Source organism: Biomphalaria glabrata, chromosome 8 (assembly GCF_947242115.1).
Source record: "Biomphalaria glabrata chromosome 8, xgBioGlab47.1, whole genome shotgun sequence".
Lineage (NCBI taxonomy): Eukaryota > Metazoa > Mollusca > Gastropoda > Planorbidae > Biomphalaria > Biomphalaria glabrata.
The window spans coordinates 20,883,960-20,909,082 of record NC_074718.1 but is presented as its reverse complement, the minus strand read 5'-3'; the positions used below and the strand labels follow the sequence as shown (position 1 = coordinate 20,909,082).

The window sequence follows — 25,123 nt, the reverse complement described above, 5'->3', positions numbered from 1 at the left end:
TTTATATTCTAAGGTGTAAATATAATTTATGTAATAAATATTTTTTATATTATTTATGATATTTATGTCAACAGAAATTTGGCTCAGAAATTGTACAACTTGAACAGACTTTAAAAGAAAAACTTAAGGAGAATAAAAGATTGAAGGAAAATTTTGAAACTATGAAGCAAGCCAATGATGCATTAAAGAAAGAGGTTAGATTATACCTGTTCTAGTTTTTTAATCAAGACTTATAAACATTTAATACTATGTAAATGTCCAGGTGAAAATAAACATTTGATGGCATTTTAATTTTTGACTATACACATGCTACTTGGGTAGTAACTATAATGGGCTTCTTGAGTTGTCAATGCATTGGGGCATGTGGTTTTGACTACAGCAAACAAACAAGTTTTGACTATAATAAACTAACTGGGTTTTGACTGCATTGATTGATGCATTGATTACTTGGATTTTGATGTGGGATAAATTGTGATATAATCTAAAACACTTGCTAGTTCAAACAGTTCAAACCCTCATCACTGCATATAAATAATGCTTAAAAAATTTAAATTTCTTTAAAAAAAAAATGTTTATTCACTATAGTAAAATGTGTTTGTCTTTTCTTTTCTTTTTTTTTTTTTTAAATAATAACCATCTATATCCTCTCTACCCTAAAACTGTTGTCATCATTTTCTGTCTAAACATTATAACTACTTTGATAGTAGATTATGAAATACCCAATAAGTAAATCTATATACAATTCCCAGTAGCAATGAATTTTTTTTACCCAATTATTCCCTATCAAAAATTTGGAATCAGGGTCGATTGCTCCTATTGGGCCCTGCGCCTTGCAGGGGCTACCCGATTTGCATTAAGCATATCACTATCTATCTAGCCATAGGCTTTTAAAGATGTATGAGAACAAGGGTTAACATTTAGTGTAGGCCTATCCTATGATGGACAAAACTTTAATTAACCCACTGTTGCTTATTGCATTTGATTTGCTTCTTATGCATGTTGTATAACACATGTTGGTAAAATGACCTAATTAATAGTAATAGTTAGGAGGTGCAGTGGCTGAGTGGTAAAGTGCTTGGCTTACCGACTGAGGGTCCTGGGCTTGAATCCTGGTGAAAACTGGGATTTTGAATTTTGGGATCTTAAGGGCGCCTCTGATTCCACCCAGCTCTAATGGCTACCTGACATTAGTTGGGGAAAAGTAAAGATAGTTGGTCATTGTGCTGGCCACATAACACCCTCATTAACTGTGGGCTACAGAAACATATGACCTTTACATCATCTGCCCTATAGATCACAAGGTCTGAAAGGGGAACTTTACTTTTAATAGTAATAGTTACTACATGAAGGCCAGGAGTTGGTTGGACTCCCAAAGCCTTTCCTGTGATTAGGCATAGTTCAGAATAGCTGCAAGGCAGCAGAGGTTTGAATTTAAAATTTTACTTCTCCTAAGTGGGTAGCCAGCCATAGGCAAATTACCTTCGCCCCTTATCCTGTTAGTGAAAACAGTTCTGCCAGACTCAATATGCCGGACTCAATATCTTAGCCACACAGGAGTTGGTTGTGGAACACTCAGGTTGAAAATGTGGAATTTTGGGATCCAATGTGGAACATAAAAGCGTTTACATTCAGCAGCCATATTGCACACATAAAATAAAACTTCAATTATTACTTAAATAACAATGCTAGTTTGCTTCTTATACATTAGATGTAAATAGTATAATTAAAACTAAGAAAACATGTAGGTCATAAATATGTCTTTTGCTTGAAATCAATATTTCTATCTAAATCTATTGCCTTATGTCATGTATCAGTTTAAACCTAATCTAGGGTAATAAACTTAGTATATTTAGTATATTTTTATCCTAGTATGGAAAACCCCACATGCAGGCGTATAGAAAAACCCATCAGACACGCGTTAGGTAGCGCCTCCTAGGGAATGATTTGATTTGTTAAAGCAAGTGTTTGAGAGGAGTTAAGATAACAATTGGAAAAGCGGGATTTAGAGCAATTAGTTTTGGAGATGTAACTTGAAGTGACAAGTCATATATTTTATTAGTTGTGAAATTAGATCTAGTATTAATTTGAATCTATTTGTTGAGTTTGAAAGAAGATATTCATACAGTTTTATTTTTGAATATTCTGTACATTATTGTGATTCCCAGTTTTTGAATTAAAGTTCTGTATTTGAATGGACCTCATTCACCAATCGTAAACAAACAACATTTAGTCACGTGATAAAACAACGAAAAAACTGTCACGTGACAACCATCATGATTTAAACATTAGATCATAAATTATATAGAAGATACAGAGCACCACGTGGCTAAATGTTGTTTGTTTACGATTGGTGAATGAGGTCCATTAAAAGGATCTTCATTTATTGAATCTCTAAGACATAATTAGATCTAGAGGTATATCTACAGAATCCCAGGCATCACAGTTACAACATATTAGCACCTTCAGCGAATAAGCATTTTCAACAAGAAAAAACCTATAACTGTGATACCTTAATTAGATTAGATATAATGGTTAAAAAGAAATAAATGCATATTGAGTGTAATAGTGTGAAGCTGGGTAGAGAGGCCAAGTATGCTTGAACTTGGCTAGGCTTGGCTACCTATGAAGGGGGCTCGAGGTTTGACACTCGACTCGAGCAGAGTTTTGTTTACTGAGCGCCTAACACGGAACACCTCCTCCCAGATACCTTCTCCCCTCCCACTGGTCCACAAACGAGATTGGACCATAGCGCTCTAAGCATGCTATAAGCATGTAAGTAGCGCTATATAAAAGCCATAATTTATTTATTTATTTTAATAGTCATTATAGATCTAGAATCTAGATATAAAATCTATCTTACAGAAATAGATCCAGATTCACTTAGAACAGTTAAATGATTATAGATCTAGAATCTACTAAATCAGTAATACCAAAGTACCTCAAAACCCTAGTCATATACTTTTAAAGTATTATGAACAAATCAGCAGACTTAGAAATCTTATTAGAGAGATGCCAGACTTAATTGCATGAACTGAAACTTGGCTACACCCTAAAATTTATAACGCAGAAATTTTCCATAGTAATTATGAAATTTTTAGGAAAGATAGGACAGATAACGATGGATGAGTTCTTTTAGCAATAACAAACACAGAATACACTAGTAGCAGAAGAAATTACTTAACCAAACTCAAAAATATAGAAGCAACATACTGTAAAACACCACCTCAACATCCCTAATAATACGCAGCATCTACAGACCACTGAATTCTAGCATTAGAGTATTTGTAGAAAGTATGCAATCAACTTTCATTACTTAAAGAAAAACATAAAAATGCATTTTTTTCGATTATGGGTGACTTCAACCTCCCCTATATTAATTGGAGATCATTAACCATAGACTGCCATCAAAACCATAGAAACAATACACAATTTAAATTTAGATCAAATTATTAAAAAACCAACTAGACTAAACAACCATATTAGATCTATTTCTAACTAACAGACCTGGATTAATGGTAAATTATGAAATAATCCCTGGACTATCTGACCATGCTATTGTTAAAATACACAGTCACAGTAACCAATATAAAACCCAAAAAATGAATCATACTCTGGAACAAAAGCAACCTAACACAATTACACCAAGCTGCATTAAACTTTCAACAAACATTCTTATTCGCAAAAGAATTAACCTACCAGGTGATGACCTCTGGAATTTCATTACAAGGCATCTTAAAACATTATAGAAAATCAAATACCAATTCTCATCAAACAAAATAATTGAATGCTGGTTTAATAATAAATTAAAGAAACTTTGCAAACAGAAAGAAAAACTATTCAAAAAATTTAAAGAAACTAAGGCAGAAAGAGTCCATTAAAAGTATCTTAAAATCAAAGACCTTACCCAAAAAGTTAGCAGACAGCTGCAGAGTGAATACATAAATAAAGTAATATCTGAAGACAACAATAAAAACTTTTGGTTATACATTAAATCTAAAAAAATTTAAACAAAATTAAAAGGCGAAGATAACGTAACACATAACGATAATGAAATTAAAGCTAACATTTTTAATAAATATTTTGCATCAGCATTCTCAGCCCCTGGAGACACATACATATTAATAAATTTAAACCAAGTAGAAAACATAGGAGATATATTGTACAAGAAAAAGGTATCCAAAAACTATTAGCTGGCATAAAACCAAATAAAGCTTCTGGATCTGATGGTATTCCAGATAGATTGCTCAAAGAACTAAGCCATGAGCTAGCACCAGTGTTCAAAATACTTTTTCAGGCATCACTAAATCAGGGCAGGGTACCAAAGGACTGGAAAGAAGCTAATGTCACTCCCCTATTTAAAAAAGGAAAAATATTTGATCCCGGGGAACTACAAACCAGTATTATTCACCAGCATCTCATGTAAAATACTAGAACACATAATATGTAGCAACATCATAAATCACTTACATAAAACTTAATGTCATCACTTCATATCAACATGGCTTTAGGAAATATAGATCATGTGAAACTCAACTTATAGGATTAATTAATGATTTTTCAAAGGGATTAGATAAGTGAGCATTAGAATTTTTCTACAACAAAGTTCACCACCATAGGCTGCTTAAAAATAAAATAGAGCAGTGAGATTTATAACAAACGAATATTCTAATTTGATTAGAGTAACACCATTAGTAAAATCTCTAAACTTAGAGAAACAGACAGAAGAATAACAAGGTTACAAAAGACAGTTTGTGTGGAAACACAAAGCTAACACAAACTCAAAATCAGCCTCCGAAGTGGTCCACCCAGACAGGCTTCAATATTTTCAGAAAGAACATCCGAATGAAATTATATCAAAGACAAATGAGAGATAAAAATGGAGAAAGAAGGTTAACAGATCTTGTGTAGTGCCCCAACAGTCCCGCAGATCAAAGGATAGGTGAAAGTGAATGTAAAGTTAGATGTGAACCTGGCCTAACTAGTTCCCCTTTCAGACCTTGTGGTCTATAGGGCAGATGATGTAAAGTTCATCTGTTTTTTGTGGCCTACGGTTAACGAGGGTGTCATGTAGCCAGCACAACAACCAACCGCCTTTACTTTTCCGCAACTAATGTCAGGTACCCATTGGAGCTGAGTGGACTCAGAGGCGCCCAAAGATTCCAAAGTTGAAAATCCCAGTCTTCACCAGGATTCGAACCCGGGACCCCCAGTTCGGAAGCCAAGCGCTTTACCGCTCAATCTCTTATTCGAATCCTCAAAATCCTTTTCGCTTTCAGAAAAAAAAAAGTAGCCGTTGCATCAGAACTTTGAATGGTCTAAAATATTGTGATGTCGGATTTTCAATATCTTTTGTAGTTTACGAGATCTAAACGGGACAGACGGACAGACATTTCGCACAAAACTAATAGCGTCTTTTCCCCTTTCGGGGGCCGCTAAAAAGTAAAGTAACTATAATAAATAAAACATTAAACCATAATTTACAAATAGAAAAACAAAACCTAATGAAATACTCAGAAAGACACAAAGATAGAGGGACATTTCTTATTCCATATGCTAGAACAAATTCGTACAAGTTTTCCTTCTTCCCTAGTGCCATTAGAGAATGGAATGGGTTGCCTGTATCAGTCAGGAAAACCAACAACTTAGCAGAGTTTAAGTCATTGAATAACATGCATGACTAGATTGACACATGAAATGCGGTAGACATAATTATCTTCTTTTTTCTTCTTTTTTGAAGTAACATCTGTAATACCGGTATATGATGAGATAATATTCTAGAAATTATAGTCAATTAGATCATGTAGTCTGTAGATATAAATTCTACTTAATTTTAGATTTAGATGAATTTACTATTTAGAGTCTTCTCAGTCTAAACTAGTTTCCATATCTAGACTCTAGTTGGTAGATCTAGATTTTTTAGATCAATCTATTATAGTGTCCTTAAACTAAGGTCTCTTAGTCTGACATATTTTTACAAATAGAAGACAATATCAACTCACTCTGTTTGTCTGTGTGTGTGTCTGTCTGCCTGGCCATATGTTTGTACACGTTATTTCTCTGACATCCAATCTCAGATGAAGCTTAAATTTTGCACACTTATTTCTTTTACCTGACAACACAAGAATCAATATAAAAAAAATTAACCAATTAGTTGACTATTGGTAATAAATTATTTTGTATGGTATCTCAAACAAGGGAGGAATAGTCTTTGACTGAAGTGCTGGCATAAGCTGAATTAGTCCCCTTTATTTTAGCTTGTCATCTGAGTGAACACAAACATGAAATAGAAACAATAGATAACCATACAATCTTCCATGTTCATAGACTCTTCGCTAGCAGAGTGGTTACCACATTAACTTGAGAAGGCTTTAGCCCACAAGTTCAAATTCAGATCTTTCTTTTTTTTTTTAAACATTTAAAAAGCGATCACCTAGATACCGTTATTTCTCCAACTAGTCCAGATCATAGCATGAAATTACTCTTAACAAACACAATTGGTAAAAAAATATTTCTAATTGCAAAGATTTTTTTATTATTAGGCTAGATCTATTACAAATTTAATTATATGACTGAATCCTAACTAATTAATACACTTAATATAAGCTTTTTTTTTTTAAGTTTTTTTTTTTTATTTTGCTTGTTTTATTTGCTTTTGATTTTGAATTCTTAGAAACCGGTTCGATCTAGATCTGGTCTAGATCTGGATCCATTGTCAGGAAAAGAAAGGCCGCGCGTTCTATCAATTCTTCAGTAAAACGACCTGTCGACAGTTGAACCAAAGTCTTCACTGTGAGGATATTCCAGCTACCGTCGCCTCAGCATGGCGCCTCCGTGGAAACGTCCGCCAAGGGAGTCGGATAGGCCAAGAACGGTAGCACACATAGCTCTCAGTGGGCTACCACAGGTACAGTCGAGAGACTGTACACTGCACCTGGTAGGGATGTAAAAAAGGCTCACTAACCAGTCCAAACCCCTACCGATCCGTTCCCTAACGGGGGTCATACGGGTGGTGATGGACCCTCGCACAGGTTCGGTGGTGCATTATAGGCATATGAGGTACCCTTCTGTGGATCTCGGGCTTCTGGCTCGCATGAGAGGAGGAACTCAGAGCGTGGCCGTGAGGAACATGCAACATGACAAGACGGGTGTGATTACATGATCACCTAGTCGTAGAGGGGTTGGTTAAGAGCCAATTTCTCATCCTGGCCACGGGATAAAATCCTTTCCCTGGTCACATGGTTCATAAAAGGGACGGAAGTCTCAAACCATAAAGGACATCTAATTCACTGTGAATAACTGTGATGATCACTGCTATGATAGCGACTGCTGTAACAATTCATATGACTGACGTTCAGGCGTGATTACCACTTGTGCTAACGATGTACCTCAACAAAGACGTCTGGAGCCGTTCCTGTAGCAAGACCCTTAGTTTTAGCGGGGTTGCCACTGACGCCATGTGTCTAAGTTGTATTTGAAGTATTTCTAAATACCTTGATAATTCTAGATGCGTGAGTATTTTGTAAGGTGTAGTACAGATGGGGGTCCAAACAAATAATGAAAAGTAACGAACAGGATCAATGCATAGTAACTGGAGATTAAAACATAATAACAATCTTTAATGCAGAATGGGTCACAGTCGAGGCAGTCACTACAACAATGTTATCCCTTTGAGAGCCTAGCAATAACTGATCTAAAAGTCTACACTAATCTCTAACCCTAACATCTACGTAGTCACTATAAAATGTGTGTTCACAGTCAGTCTATTCAAGTGCATTCCTAACTAAACTAAGTGTCTAACAAGCATTTGGCTCATTAGCACTTACTAGATTCTAAGACAAGATCTAGTATCAGATCTACATTTAGTTAACCCAATAAATCTACATCTTCATAAATCTAGGACACAACAGGTCCGGAGGAGACGAAATGTAAACAATTAACACAGACCTATATATATTTCCATTTCCATATTAATAATTAAATAGTGCAAATAATGTGTTTTTTTTTTTGTTGGAATTCAGACTTAGTGGAACTAAAAATCACCAATGCGGAACATGTGAACTTTTTGGTTGATGATTTTGCAGGATGGTTCCCATAATGCAAGACTGTAGGCATGTCTAATACTGTTCTAGAGTCAATTTTCTCGTGTATACAAGGTTGAAAGCTGAACAATTCAGCAATCTTTTGGTCTTTGAATTTTTCAACGTCATATTTAATGCATGGATTCATATTGTTACGAATCTCTCTATCCAGGCTCTCTGTAAACTGCACCACCAACTGAAAGAACTTGACAACTCTGGGCTTCAAATAACGTAATAGTTTAATGTCAATAAATCACAGCCAATACTGTACAATTGGCAGCACGTAATACAAGACTGTACAAATATCTCTCCGTTAGCCGTTAGCCGTACCGCCGTATCAACTCTTGCACTGGTCTCTCCATCTCATCTCGGACTTGTACTGAGCCGTCGTAACGAACTGTAGATCGGAAGTTATTAATCACTCGTCTCTGATACCTTCGCTCTTTATATAGGGTCCCTGCTGGCCTTCTAGAACCGGATGGAAGATCCCTCAACCATTGAAGTTAGCACATGACTACATCCCTCGTGACGCTCCTGAGCTCTACTCACAACAGATCCTTCCCGGACAATCTTGGCTGACCTTCGTAACTTGTCACGGTTGACCGCTCGTCTAGCGCTGGCCTGGGGCGATTTGCATCAGCTGTCTACACACATACCACTACCCCCATCTGTGCCACCACCAGGTATATAACAATATGCTTGCGATTCTTTTTTAGTTTCAATTTCACAGTCATCAAAACCATGTCAGGGAAAGTTCTGGTTTTGGCTTTGTTGATGTTTGATTTAATCTTCAAAGGAAACAGTATACAGTCAATCTAGCTGTGTGTTTTGTTATATGGTGCATGCCACATAGTTGTTTTGGATGGTTTGTGTGGGACTAAGGTATTAGCTATAGTAAATTTATGGCTGCTGGCAAACTCTAAGAACCTCATTCCTCTGTTGTTAGTTTCTTCTAGTCCAAAACGTCTAGTTCCTGCCCATGGCATCCTTTCCTATCCTGGCATTCCACTCTTCCATTATAATGAGGATATCTTTTTTCAGAACTTCCTTGATGCAGTCAGCTATTTCATTGTAGAAGTTCTCTACTGCCTCAACTTCATAATTGGACATTGAGGCATACATTTGGATATATTATATATTATATTATATATATTATATTGAGAGGTCTAGCCCCAACTCAAATGGCAATTATCCTGCTATTAACAGGTTCACTGCTTATAATGGCAATTATCCTGCTGTTAACAGGTTCGACGCTTATAATGCAATTAGATTTCTCTTTGTGGATTATAAAACCAACACTGTGTTGATAGTTCTTTTTGTTGCCATTGTACCACATCTTGTGACCTTTTGTAGTGGTTTCTCCACAACCTGTCCATCTGAACTGTGAGAGGCCAAGAATGTCCCACCCATTGATATCTTTGAAGTTTGTATGTGAGTTCCTTTAGTTTTCCACATAAATAAAGAGTTCTCACATTCCATGTTTAACAACTGTGCTCAAGTTTGGTAATTTAATTGTTTTAAGGTGTGTCTCAGTAGCAAACTTTTCACTTCCAAAATGCTGTGACACCTTAGCAGGAAGCGCAGTCATTGTTAATCCGGACCTAAAACAATCGACATGGTTTTCGATGGTCTCATCTTTGTCATAGCTGTTGGTGCGTAGGTTGTGATATTCTAGCACCAATGTTTATTAGGTGCACAATTTTTGAACACACCTTCTTTGTTGCCTTGCTTTTAAGCTTATGGAGTTGTTTTGCTATTATGCTGGTGTAACATGTCTTTGAGATTCTTCTGTGTACCCCTGTTTAGGGTGAGTATTTAAGGCATTACTGCATTTTGCAGTTGTTTCGCTGCCTTAGCGTTTGGACTAGAACTTTCAATTTGTCTTTTCTTATGTCTCTACAGAGAGTTAGTTTTAGCATTGTTGAACAAATATTTAACATTAGATTGTTAAATGAAAAATGCCTTCAACACCAAAAGAAATTGGTGCACAACTTCATAGACTTCAAAAAAGGCATGTGACAAGTGATGAGGAAGTTCAAATAGATAAAAACATTTTGATGTTATCAAAGCCCTATATCAAAATGGGAATAGCTCTGCACCAAATCAGAGAAAGTTTTAGGACATCCATTATGCATTATCTTTCCAGCTCTTTTAAACTGTTTCTGGGGCATATTTATTAATGATAAAAGCTCTAGAAGGATTTACTCTAGTTAAATCATAAATGGGCGGCCTAATTCCAATCTCAGGTTTGCAGATAATATAGACCTCATTGGAGATAATGCAGACCAGGTGCAAGATCTTACCTCAAAACCAGATGCTGCAGCTAAAGCAGTTGGCTTGGACTAAAAAGAGCAAAATATTAGTTTGTGGTGGAGTTGTGAGATGTTACATACAGTTGAATGGACAAACAAAAGAAGTTGGCTCATTTAAATACTTAGGGTCAAACATACAAAGAGATCAAGGATCAATAAAAGAGATAAAAACCTGTTAAAGCGTGGCGTCTGCTGCCATGACCAAACTGTAGAAAATCCGGAAGAGTAAAATCAGCTTTTCACTAAAATTAAAACTGTATTCTTCACTATGAGTACTCTTATATGGTTGTGAAAATTGGACACTGAATGCTGAGGCTGAAAGAAGAATCCAAGCTTTTGAGAGTAATGCTACATAAAAATGCTGGAAAAGAAGAGAAACTTTGACTGGCAAGAAGAACTCATCAATACTGTGAAGAGATTTAAAGGCTAAGCTTGCTTGGGCATATTGTAAGACATGACTCACTGTCAAAAGTCATTCTTCAAGGTACAATGGAGGGAGCACAAAAAAAGGGTCGTCCAATGAAATGCTGGCTGGATAACATAAAAGAATGGATTGGCGTCTCTCTTGATATCCTGCTTAGAATAGCTGCTGATCAGGAAAAGTGGAGGGATTTGGTTACTTGAACTGTCACAGCACCCCTAGGATGAAAGTCAAGGGACAGATTAGGTGAGGAGTGCTTATATTCATTACCACTTCCAGCAATAACAACCTTGGGGAATCATATATATATATATATATATATATATATATACTGGAATGTCTGTGTGTTGGTGGTATTTATTCTTGAATAACTGCAACTGATAGGGTAGAGAAGTTTGAAGTGTGCACTAGGGGCAGTTATAAATAATAAATATATTTAAAGCCGAGATCTGGAGCTGATGAACCAAAGTGATGTTTAGGGGGCCAATACTAAATTGTGCAAAGGGGCTTTTTCTCTCCAACTTTTCCATGGGAGGTGCAAAGCTGATATGTTTTATTCTTAAGAGCTTATACATTTCATTTGCCAAAAAGAGTGGGTATTAATACCGATCACCTAGGTGCATTTTTTTAGGGCTACGGTATAATTAACTGATAGCCAAAATAAAAGGTTTAAATTATGGAAAGTGGTTGTTCCTATCAAACCTTTCCATTAGAGGAGGCAAAGTTAAGATATTCTATCCTTTCCATCTACATAAATAATGGGCCAAAGGAATGTGCATGTGTAAGAGAGAAGGACTAAATTAAATTGTAGAAAGGGTTGTCCCTTTTTGTTTCATTGGAGAAGCAAAGCATCAGTGTTTTTTCTTTACATACATTCATGGTCTGAAATGTTCTATAGCTGTATTAATCCTGTTTGTAATCTGTTTATTTGTGATGAGGTCTTTGTATCTGATACCTAGGATCTTTATATAGCATCTTAGTTCCATTGCTAGGATTGCAAGATTTGCAAGCATATAAGAATGTGGCCTTGACCAGGGAGCACATAAGTCTGATTTTAGCATCAAGGGCTATGCCTTGTCTTTCCAGATTGTTTTGATATTTGTAAAATAATACCACCTCAACATCCCTAATAATAGGCAGCATTTACAGACCACCAAATTCTAGTTTAGAATACATGCAGGAACTATGTAATCAGATTACGACACTTAAAGAGACAAATAAAAATGCAGTTTTTTGGATTATGGGTGATTTCAACCTACCTGATATAAATTGGAAAACACTAACCATAGATAAACACCAAAACCTTAAGGACATAAATGAGCTTTTCATAGAAACTTTACACAACCTAAGTTTAGATCAAATCATTAAAAAGCCAACTAGATTAAACAACACATTAGATCTCTTCTTAACCAACAGACCTGGATTAGTAGTTGATTATGATATTATCCCTGGTTTATCAGACCATGAGATCATAAAAATACACAGTCAGATAAAGGCAGTAGCCAATATAAAACCCAAAAGAAAAATCTTACTCTGGAATAAATGTAACCTAACACAACTACACCAAGCTGCATTAAACTTTCAACAAACATTCTTATTAGAAAAAGACATTAACCAACCAGTCGATGACCTCTGGAATTTCATTAAAAACCATCTTAAAAGCATTATAGAAAATCAAATACCAACTAAATACACAAACAAAATAAATAAATGCTGGTTTAATAATAGACTAAAGAAGCTTTGTAAACAGAAGGAAAACCTATATAGAAAATTTAAAGAAACTAATGCAGAAAGAGTTTACAAAAAGTATATAAAAATTAAACACTTAACCCAAAAAGTAAGCAGACAGCTGCAGAGTGAATACATAAACAATGTAATATCTAAAGACAACAACAAAAACCTATGGTCATACATTAAGTCTAAGAAAATGGAAACAACAGGCGTAGCGCCATTAAAAGATGAACATAACATAATACATAATGATAATGAAACTAAAGCAAACATTCTAAACAAATACTTTGCATCAGCATTCTCAGCCCCAGGAGACAAAGACATATTACTGAATTTGAACCAAGTAGACAACATAGAAGATATAGTAGTACAAGAAAATGGAATTCAAAAACTATTAGCCAACACCAAACCAAATAAAGCTTCTGGACCTGATGGTATTCCAGCTAGATTACTCAAAGAACTAAGTAATGAGCTAGCCCCAGTGTTCAAAATACTCTTTCAGGCTTCACTTAACCAGGGCAGAGTACCAAAGGACCGGAAAGAAGCTAATGTCACCCCCCTATTTAAAAAAGGAGAAAAATCTGACCCAGGAAACTACAGACCAATATCACTTACCAGCATCACATGTAAAATCCTAGAACACATAATATGTAGCAACATCATAAACCACTTAGACAAACATAATGTCCTCACACCATACCAACATGGCTTTAGGAAATATAGATCATGTGAAACACAACTAATAGGACTAATTGATGATTTTTCAAAAGGTTTAGATAATAGTGAACAAATAGATGCTATCTTACTAGATTTTTCTAAGGCTTTTGACAAAGTTCACCACCATAGTTTGCTTAAAAAATTAAAATATTTCGGCATTAATGGTCCACTGCATCAGTGGATTAAAGACTTTCTGATAGGGAGAGAACAAACTGTAATAATAAATGGCTCTAAAGCAACACCGATAACAGTTAACTCAAGTGTACCTCAAGGAACAGTCTTGGGTCCACTACTATTTTTAATTTACATAAATGATTTACCAAATTGCATTACTTCAGGAACAAAAGTCAGATTATTTGCAGACGATTGCATAATATATAGAACAATAAAAACAACACAAGACACAGATATTTTACAAAGAGAATTAGATGAATTACAGAAATGGGAATCAAATTGGAGCTTGTCTTTCCACCCAGAAAAATGTCAGTTGTTAAGAGTAACAAAAAAACTAAAACAAATTAATTCCACTTATCTTATTCATGGCAAACCAGTAACACAGACTAAAAACGCAAAATACCTAGGTGTTATAATAAATGAAAAACTGTCATGGAATCCACATATTGATGAAACTACAAAAAAATCAAACAAAGCATTAGGATTTATTAAAAGAAATTTCTATAAATCAAATAAGAACATAAAACTAAAATGTTATTTAACCTTGGTTAGGCCAATAATAGAATATGCATCCTCTGTTTGGGACCCCTCAACTCAAGAAAACATTAAGAAACTAGAACAGACACAAAATAGAGCAGTGCGATTCATAACAAACGAATATTCACATTTGACTAGAGTAACACCTTTAGTAAAATCACTAAATTTAGAAAGCCTTCAGGACAGAAGACTCAAAAGTAAAGTAGCAATTATACATAAAACACTGAACCATAATCTTCAAATACAAAAACAAAATTTAATAAAATACTCTGAAAGACACAAAGATAAAGGCACATTCCTCGTCCCATATGCTAGGACAAATTTGTACAAATACTCCTTCTTCCCTAGTGCTATTAGAGCATGGAATGGGTTGCCTGAGCTAGCCAGGAAAACCAGTGACTTGGCAGAATTTAAGTCATTGGTTAATATGCATGACTAAATGCATGACGCGTAGGACGTAATCATCTTCTTTTTTGAAGTAACGTCTGTATTATATAAGATAAGATAAGTGCTGCTCTGGCAGTATTTCAGGTTTGGTTCCTTCATCTGAAACAATAGCTTCAAGGTATTTAAAGCTACTGGTACGTGTCAGCTTTTTACCACCAATATTGATGTTCCTTTTAAAGCCTGTTATGCTGTTGGTCATAATTTTGTTTTATTTGTCATTGATTTGTTTACAATATGCTACGGATATCTTTTCTATGCTCATCACCAAGTCAGATAATTTTTCTTGTGTTCCTACCAGACTATCAATCTCGTCATTAAAGTGCAAGTTAGTAATTTTTCTCATATAGACTGGAGATTGTCATTGGGGGTTTACAATTTGTCTTGATAAATAAAAAAAATGGAGACATTCATTATTGAATTCTTCTGCATTGGGCAAATTATTGGAATATTCTTTACTTAATCATGCTGCTTATTCTTTTATATATTTTTGGTTCATGTTGATGACCTCACGAATAAAAAAAACAACAAATCTTGTATTTAGGACAGGGGGTTTGCAACCTGTGGGTCTAACCCCTTTAGAGGTCAAATGACTGTTTGCCAGAGGTTGCCTAAGACCATCAGAAATTGTGTTTTTTTTCGTCTATTTTTCATCTGAAGTTTTTTTTTTTTTTTTGTCGTTTCTAATGTGCAACAAGCACAGTTGTATCATAGATGGTATACATTTACATATTAGTGTATAGTGTAAATTAAGGCATTACCCAAAGAATCATGAAACAATCATGCATCATCAATTAAACCACATATCTTTCCAAATAGTGTTTTTTTTTTCAGTTTGTTTGTAATTCTAAATTCTGAAGTAGATTGATGCTGAAGATAACAATGCCCTGAGAATTCCTCATGCAGTCAAACAGAAACAACCTTAACCTTTGTAATAACATTGACCTGTTTGAAAATACTTTTGCAACAATATTTTTGTAGCAATATAGTTTACTGCATCAACCACTGTACATTGTCCATACTTATCCCTACTTTTCATTTAAATATGCAGCATGAATATAACCAAAAAAAATTTAGAGGGTTGAGGTCGCAGCCTATTGGGAAATCATATTAAGGGGTTGCCGAGCTAAAAAGGTTGATAACCGCAGATTAAGAGCATTATATACTTCTTTAGGTCTAGTCAGCTCAGCAATTAATTTTTAAATCTAATTCTGACACTGATTTCCCTGATCTGACCTCCTTTTCTTTTTTCTTGTGGTTTCTTTGTACTTAGTGTTTCCAGCCTTTACAAAAGCTCCATGTTCATAAATGTCAAACTCTTTTATACTTTGTAACATGACAATGAAAATGTCAAGTTCAGATTAATTAAGTTTTTTGTAATGAATCAGGATAGCAAGTTATCCCACAGAGTTGAAAGAATCGCTGTTTCAAACCATTTAACTTGCCAAAGGTAACCCAAATCTTCACTTCTTGTTGTCATGTTTAGGATTTATTTGTGTTGTTAACTAGCGGTACACAATTAAGGTCCCGGGGTTCAACCTGACAAGAACATCACTCACCCACAGTCGTACATAGAGTAACCAACTATTAGTTTAAATAACAAAAAAATGAATTTGTTTGATACTGATATATGTATATGTACAATGAGAGTGATAAAATGATGATAATAGATATATAAATTATATATGTGAGCAGGTCAGGAGGCGCTGAGTGAGACCTTTTCTCTGCTCAACATTAAATTTTATACAGTAGGCAGATGTTAGCGCTACTGGGTGGGCTCAGTCTGTGACACCTCAGTCTATGACCAAGGGGCTAGAGTCGCCTAAGTAACCAGACATACTAAACTAAATGAAAGCCAGAACAAATTTTAATTGAAATTAAATACTAAAAATGAAACTTTATTTACATTAAAATAAATCAATAATAAAATATATACACTAACCACTACAACTGAACCCAGCAACTAACTAAAACCCTCTAAATCTACGCCACTACAAACACCAACAAACGGTATCTGGAAATTTAGGCACCGGAAATTTAGGCACCCGGATAATTAGGCATTCGGAAATTTAGGCACCGGATAATTAGGCACTTTTTGACAAGGCGGAAAATTAGGCACTGGATAATTAGGCACTCTTTAATTAGTGACCTTAATTTTGAAAGTAGTTTTAAAATGTTAACGTATATGTTATCCTTAGGCTATGGGCTATCGGTGACGTTATCAAAAAAATAGCAACTATAACGATTCTTACTGAATTTTCATGATATAAAAGAAAAGCTGACAAAACAAGGAAAAAAATGACAATCGTGAGAATGTGTGGAAAAAATGACTCCGGATTAATAGTCATTATAAAATATAGACCTCACAGGATTCAGGAAAGGGGAGGTAGAGTTGATTCTCCTCTCATTGCTTCCTGACCTTAGCCCTTCCTCCTCTACGCACTCCCACTAAAGGAGAGGATTTGTCGCGGGTAGATGTTGAACTAGGTCGTGAAAATGACGCAATGAGTCTCAAGGCTACACACTGGAGTACAGGGCAGGGTACAGCATTGAACATAACTGCTAAAATGGAAGTCTGGAGAAAATTGTCTTCTTATAGTGGGAATAGAAATGAGCAGGGTGGATTTGTGCGCGTTACTTATAGGAATTAAATATGTTGATAAACTAAAGTAGTATACATATTTTATAATAGCATTAATATCTATTATCAACACTCCTTCTTTTATATTGTTAGGAAGATATATTGTGTGAGTGTATAGGTGTGTTTATCCTTCAAATGTGGTAATTAACTTTTATTGAATATAGATGTAAATTTATGTAACATAATATTTATATAAATTGCAATGGAAATCGCAAAACAGCTAGAAATTATGATAAAATATAATGTTTTGAAAATTTAAAAAAGGTTTCTGGAAAAGACAGATGAGTTAAAAATTTAAATATCATTTTTTTGGAATATTGGTCTCTTATTAATACTTATTCTGCTTATAGAAGATTGTTGATGTTCCAATTTAACCCCGCCTTCTCTATCATAAACCAAATATATTTACTACAATTTTCGAGAAGGTATGATTCCCCCATTCCTTTTGTGTTAAGTACCTTATACAATTCTTTTTTTCTTCAGAATGAAAAAAAAAAACAACGACAAAAAAGGTTTCATACACACATTATTAAACACACACACACACATATGATTAAAAAAAACAACAAAAAAAAACACTCGTTTCCCTAACTTTCAAAACTGCCCAATGAAATTTAACTATCTTCATTTCCCTTATATATATTATTATTTTTATTACTGTTCTTATTATTATGATGGTTTTAACAGAAATGTGTCTACCAAAGTTTTTGGAAGGCCTCTAAAATATAATCCCCAGACTTCCATTTGAACACCTTTGTGTTTCCATATCCTTTAGTCCAGTGTGTAGCCTTCAGATTCACTACGTAACTTTTACGACTAAGTTTACATCTACCTGCGAGAAATCCTCTCATTTAAGTGAGAGTGTGTGCGCCACCCGCCCCGCCCATCCCATTTTAAGAGTACGACCCCTCCCTTTCCCACAAGCAGAGGGTGATTGCGATTATATTTATCACCAACACTCCCCGACATAATAAAAATATTTTATAATACTTTTTAATCCTAAGTATTTACATTAGTAACTAAATATTTACACAATTTATATAATCATCAATTTAAAAATCTCACCAGTCAACCTTAGGGGTTGGTGATGGACGGAAGCAATGAGCGGAGAATCATCTCTACCTCCCCTCCCCTGAATGCTGTGATGTCTATATTATATAATGACTCATTTTTTTTTTTCATGATTGTCATTTTCCCCATTTTGTCAGCTTTTCTTTAGCTAGAATCGTTATAGTTGCTATTTTTTTGATAACGTCACCGATAGCCCATAGCCTAAGGATAACATATACGTTAACATTTTAAAACTACTTTCAAAATTAAGGTTGCTAATTAAAGAGTGCCTAATTTTCCGCCTTGTCAAAAAGTGCCTAATTATCCTGTGCCTAAATTTCCGGGTGCCTAAATTTCCAGGTGCCTAAATTTCCGGGTGCCTAAATATCCGGTGCCTAAATTTCCTAAATTCCCAACAAACTAACCAAACCAACTATCTAACACAAACTGATAAAACCAACTATCTAACTAAATCACTACAACTACTACACTAGACCTAGATCTACCTCTACACTAAAACAAGAACACCTTAGTACCTTACTATTCACTAAGAACAGACTATAACTTACTATAAGCCACTAAGCCTAAGGCTAAGCTGACTAACACTAAGGCCTAAGGCAACACTATAGAAACAAAATAACACTAGTCTAGATCTACAGCAGCAATTATAGCAGGGCAGCAATATTAGATACAGCAGCATGTATTTCAGAAGTTAAAAATCAATAGTAACAATAGCCTGCAATACATAAATGCAAAACTATAAATACAAAATCATATATTTTTATTTTGTGAAAAGGACCGTCTGTATGTAGACTGCAGCCTTTTGGGGAAATACCAAAAATAAAATACAAAGGTTTGATAGAATGCTTATGGTTTTTCATGAATGGGGGTCATCAGGTTGCGAAAATGTCTTAGTGAGCACCTAGGACATAAAAGGAACCTGTGTAAGACAAATAAAAATGCAGTTTTTTGGATTATGGGTGATTTCAACCTACCTGATATAAATTGGAAAACACTAACCATAGATAAACACCAAAACCTTAAGGACATAAATGAGCTTTTCATAGAAACTTAACACAACCTAAGTTTAGATCAAATCATTAAAAAGCCAACTAGATTAAACAACACATTAGATCTCTTCTTAACCAAGACCTGGATTAGTAGTTGATTATAATATTATCCCTGGTCTATCAGACCATGAGATCATAAAAATACACAGTGAGATCAAAGCAGTAGCCAATACAAAACCCAAAAGAAAAATCTTACTCTGGAATAAATGTAACCTAACACAACTACACCAAACTGAATTAAACTTTCAACAAACATTCCAAGCTGCATTAAACTTTCAACAAACATTCTTATTAGAAAAAGACATTAACCAACCAGTCGATGACCTCTGGAATTTCATTAAAAATAATCTTAAAAGCTTTATAGAAAATCAAATACCAACTAAATACACATCAAACAAAATAAATAAATGCTGGTTTAATAATAGACTAAAGAAGCTTTGTAAACAGAAGGAAAACCTATATAGAAAATTTACAGAAACTAAGGCAAAAACAAAGAGTTTACGAAAAGTATATAAAAATTAAACACCTAACCCAAAAAGTAAGCAGACAGCTGCAGAGTGAATACATAAACAATGTAATATCTAAAGATAACAACAAAAACCTATGGTCATACATTAAGTCTAAGAAAATGGAAACAACAGGCATAGCGCCATTAAAAGATGAACATAATGAAACTAAAGCAAACATCCTAAACAAATACTTTGCATCAGCATTCTCAGCCCCAGGAGACAAAGACATATTACTTAATTCGAACCAAGTAGACAACATAGAAGATAAAGTAGTACAAGAAAATGGAATCCTGTTAAAACTATTAGCCAACACCAAACCAAATAAAGCGTCTGAACCTGATGGTATTCCAGCTAGATTACTCAAGGAACTAAGCAATGAGCTAGCCCCAGTGTTCAAAATACTCTTTCAGGCATCGCTTAACCAGGGCAGAGTACCAAAGGACTGGAAAGAAGCTAATGAAGAAGCCTATTTAAAAAAGGAGAAAAATCTGACCCAGGAAACTACAGACCAATATCACTTACCAGCATCACATGTAAAATCCTAGAACACATAATATGTACCAACATCATAAACCACTTAGACAAACATAATGTCCTCACCCCATACCAACATCACTTTAGGAAATATAGATCATGTGAAACACAACTAATAGGACTAATTAATGATTTTTCAAAAGGTTTTGATAATAGTGAACAAATAGATGCTATCTTGCTAGATTTTTCCAAGGCTTTTGACAAAGTTCATCACCATAGTTTGCTTAAAAAATTAAAATATTTCGGCATTAATGGTCCATTGCATCAGTGGATTAAAGATTTTCTGATAGGGAGAGAACAAACTGTAATAATAAATGTCTCTAAATCAACACCGATAACAGTAAACTCAGGTGTACCTCAAGGAACAGTCTTAGGTCCACTACTATTTTTAATTTACATAAATGATTTACCAAATTGCATTACTTCAGGAACAAAAGTCAGATTATTTGCAGACGATTGCATAATATATATATATATATTGCATTAGGGTTTATTAAAAGAAATTTCTTTAAATCAAATAGGAACATATAACTATATGTCATTTAACCTTGGTTAGGCCAATAATAGAATATGCATCCTCCGTTTGGGACCCCTCAACTCAAGAAAACATTAAGAAACTGGAACAGACACAAAATAGAGCAGTAAGATTCTTAACAAACGAATAATATTCACATTTAACTAGAGTAACACCTTTAGTAAAATCACTAAATTTAGAAAGCCTTCAGGACAGAAGACTCAAAAGTAAAGTAGCAATTATACATAAAACACTGAACCATAATCTTCAAATACAAAAACAAAATTTAATAAAATACTCTGAAAGACACAAAGATAAAGGCACATTCCTTGTCCCATATGCTAGGACAAATTTGTACAAATACTTCTTCTTCCCTAGTGCTATTAGAGCATGGAATGGGTTGCCTGAGCTAGCCAGGAAAACCAGTGACTCGGCAGAATTTAAGTCATGACTAAATGCATGACGCGTAGGACGTAATCATCTTCTTTTTTGAAGTAACGTCTGTATTATATACGATAAGAAGATAAGATAAGAAATTTTATGCGAATCAGTATGACAATTTAAGATATTTCTTGTTTAATGAATCAATCAGTCTGTGGTATTTTACAAATATATAATAGATTAATCTGTGTCATTCTGGCAATTAATCATTAATTTAACTCTTTTAGTCTATAATGAATAACCATAGACTCAAAAAAAATGCTTCAATAATATCTGTCTCTGTGGCCAAGAGGCGCTTGATCAATCAAGGGGGCGCAAGCTGGAATCCCAATCAGGTTTTGTTTTTTTTAAATTGTTCTTATAAAGGCAACCTGTAAACCTTCTCCCCTTCCTCTTTCCCCCCCCCCTCCCCTTTCCAAGAGAGAATACACCATAGCACACTGAGCATGCTAGAAGCATGAAAATTGTACTATACAAAAGCAATTGAATTTTTAAAATTCCAAACTTACAAAATTTATCATTGTATAATAATAATAACTTTTATATAGCACTACTTAAATGTTTATAGCATGCTCAGAGCCCTATATGGTCCAATCTCATTTGTGGACCAGTGGGGGGAGGGGGTATCATGGGTATCTGGGAGAAGGGTTTTCAGTGCTGCCTTTAGGCGCTCAGTAAACACAACTCTTCTCAAGTCAGGTGTCGAACCTCGAGCCCCCTTCATAGGTAGCCAAGCCAAGTTCAAGCGTACTCAGCCTCTTGACCAAAATTTATTGCACTGTGGTATGTGCAGTATCTTGCTTTCTGTGCACACAGGGGGCTATGTTTGTCCCCAAAAAGTCTCAAATTACCTGTTGTTTTTGTTTTTTTTGTTTTTTAGAGACCCTTGTAAGATGAAACGCTACTAATAGTTTTGTGTTGCCTGTTGAAAACACTTGAAAACCTATTGAAAAGCTAATTTCTGCTTTTGGGAAAAAAATAATTTCAATGTAAGTCATTATCGATAATATGTTTTTCAGTTTGTTTTCAAGTTAAAAACAAATGATTATCTGAAATCGTTCTTCTTACCTAAAGGTCTTGAAGTGTCATTATTCAGTTTGTTTTCAATGTAAAGATGATTCTTTGACATTTTATTACTTTAGACCAGGGGTGGGCAACCTTTTTCAATCACATAAAAAAAATTTGGGAATGTGGGCCGCGTATATGTATATGAAATATGTCAGAAAAATATGCTAGCTAACTGTGTATTATACCTTTTAATACACATTTATACTGTTTAATACATTTACATTTCATTTTTTCCTCTCCTTCCCAATTGAGAAATTACAGAGTCATTTCTGAAATTAATTTTACGATTATTTTTTTTATTATTTTTCTATAGTCTTTTTACATCATTTAACCACAAATGTAAAGTTGTACTAAATGTGATGTTTTTAACTGTTTAAACTCGTACCGTTACTTAATGTTACAGAACTATGGAACAAGCTTACTAATTATTCTCTTCGTGACTGGTTTCAAATTAGTCAGTCAGCATTGACCTGTTTTTACACTTGTATATTTTCAAACAGAAAATTCTGAAATAATGTGAAAGTTTAGAAGCATCGTTTTTTTAAGTGTGAAAATACAGCTTCTGGCACCCATAAGGTTTCTTCGGAAGAACTGACTGGAGCTTCTCTTTCAGGTCGTTATTTGTTTGGAGATATGTCCTCTGGAGCTGAATCAGTTTCCGCACCAAATTGTGAGCTGAGCATATTGAAAACTGATTCCAAGCTCTTGACGTCTTAAAATTTGCTTTAAAATTCAAAATCAAGGAATCCAAATAAGTCTTGTACTGTTCAACAATTCACTTGAAATAGTTTCACCTTTCAACAAAGGAAAATGACGAAAGCCTGTTTTCAATTTTTTGCCTGGATAAATGGGAAAACTTTGTTTGAAAAGATTTAACATGCACATACATTGTATGAGGAAACAACCCACTTCAATATTCCCGATGTAAAAAATGAAGTGTCTTCCACTATTCATTAAAAATATTAGTCAAAGTCATTGTCTTTCAAGGAACATAATTTCTTCCTTGAGATAACATATTCTTCTCAATACCATCTTGCCCATGTTAGACCAGTGGATACATCAGTGGTACCAAACATCGGAATGTTTTGTTTCCAATTCTTAAGTACTTTTAGGAACTACCTGTGGTTAAGTCCCTTAGCTCTGTTGGGTTTGATCATTAATATAATTTGCTCAGTAATATGTTTGATATCCAATGCAGCTTTGTGCAAACTTTCTCGTTAAGAGTTTATGGTTGGGATATTGTTCTAATTTTCTCAGTCAGAGCACCATCAGTTGTTACACGTCATCTTGTTCCCAGACAACCCAATACTTTCAACACAGTTCTTCGTAGCATTGATTAAATACTGTCCTGAGGTTGTGTCTTTAACTGAATATTTTGATTGCCAATAAGAATAATCTTCGTTGTTTAGAGACAATGTTTCTTTAGTCTCTTCCTCATAAGTGATAAGAATCAGAACTTTCTAAAATTTATATTGATATTTAGAATTATTTATTTTTGAATATATTTGCATTTTTTTATATGTATAACCTGTGGGCACACCTCCTTTCTTTAGGTATCCGTGGGCCGCATAAAAGACTTGGGCAGGCCGCATGTGGGCCGCGGCTTGTAATTTGCCCACCCCTTGTTTTAGACAATAAAAACAAGACCATGGCTTAAATATTTCTTTCCCATGGGTGGAATCCAGTAGGGGCCACCTCTTAGTTTGTAATCTTGTTTAATGTTTGATTTGGTCTTTTGTTTTCAGATTGAGGTTTTAACTTTACGAAACAGCAAACTAGAAAAAATGTCAAACAGTTTACAAGCAAGATTTGTCAATTTACAGGTCTAGTATTTAGATTCAACTTGTAAATATCAAATTTAAATCTTAACACACACACACAAATAATAGCTATTATGTAAATAATTTTTTTTGGGTATGTTTTTAAATGTAGTAATTATAAGTTTTTATTCCTCAGCGTAAGCAAGAATATGACTTAAAATTAAAAGAATCTGATACAATGAAAGTAACTACTGAAATCAGTTCTAACCAGCAGTCAAGAGAAAATACATCTCAGAAATTAGGGGAAAAGCTAGAAAACAAGATACTAAAGAACAATACTCCACAAAATAAAGTATTTAATATATGTTTGAACAAATGGTTCCACTTTTTTTCAAATATTTTTTCAAAATATTTTCTTAACATGAAAAAGCATTATTATATATAATAACACAAATTAATTTGTGTATACATCATAAGATGTAAATTAATTTCATATATATATATATATATATATATAATGTCTCAAAAATGTTTATCTTAACAGAAAGCCACCTAAATAATCTTGTATGTGTATCATAGGCCTTATTAGTAAATTATTATCTTCTTTAGCAAAGTGTTGTTCAAGTTTATTCCACTACTGTATCAATCTTGTTTGACTGGATTTGTGAAGCACACTTGAGACAAAGTCTGACAGAGTTACCCATAAAGCCAGTCGAGACATACAAGTCACTTCCATTTATCCAAGACAAAGTGGTCAAGGTTATAATCCATAGCTCAGTAGCATACATGCAGTGTATGCAATAACCTAAATAGGAAAAGATCAAATAAGCGTTCTTAAATATAAAATATAATTTTTTAAACAAATATTTTACTTAATATAATTCTTTTTATCAATCTACATACATCATTATGTTCAATTTCAGATTCTCCCTAATCTTGTTGATATATTACGTGATAATTCTTCCAATATCCACTGTGGTCTGCCTTGCTTACAATTCATCTACTGGTCACTTCTCCATTTAGACCAAGGTCAAAGTCCGCTGGTAAAAGGTTTAACTTTTTTTAAATTTAGGATTAAAACATCAATTTAAATTTAAAAACTGTTTATCCCTGGTTTTTCAA

General features: G+C 34.3%; 1 protein-coding gene across 7 annotated transcripts in view; it reads left to right on the top strand.

The window, feature by feature from the left end:
• Nucleotides 1–25,123, top strand: part of LOC106068117 (coiled-coil domain-containing protein 138-like) — a 75,274-nt gene that overhangs the window by 42,489 nt on the left and 7,662 nt on the right. For 6 of the 7 annotated variants that reach the window (XM_056038950.1, XM_056038948.1, XM_056038947.1 and 3 more), the window contains 5 exons: nt 75–194; nt 23,987–24,064; nt 24,198–24,353; nt 24,611–24,760; nt 24,925–25,044. In XM_056038950.1, coding sequence (XP_055894925.1) covers nt 75–194; nt 23,987–24,064; nt 24,198–24,353; nt 24,611–24,760; nt 24,925–25,044 — 624 coding nt within the window. The remainder of the gene's footprint in view (nt 1–74; nt 195–23,986; nt 24,065–24,197; nt 24,354–24,610; nt 24,761–24,924; nt 25,045–25,123) is intronic. The other variant, XM_056038951.1, reaches the window with a different exon arrangement.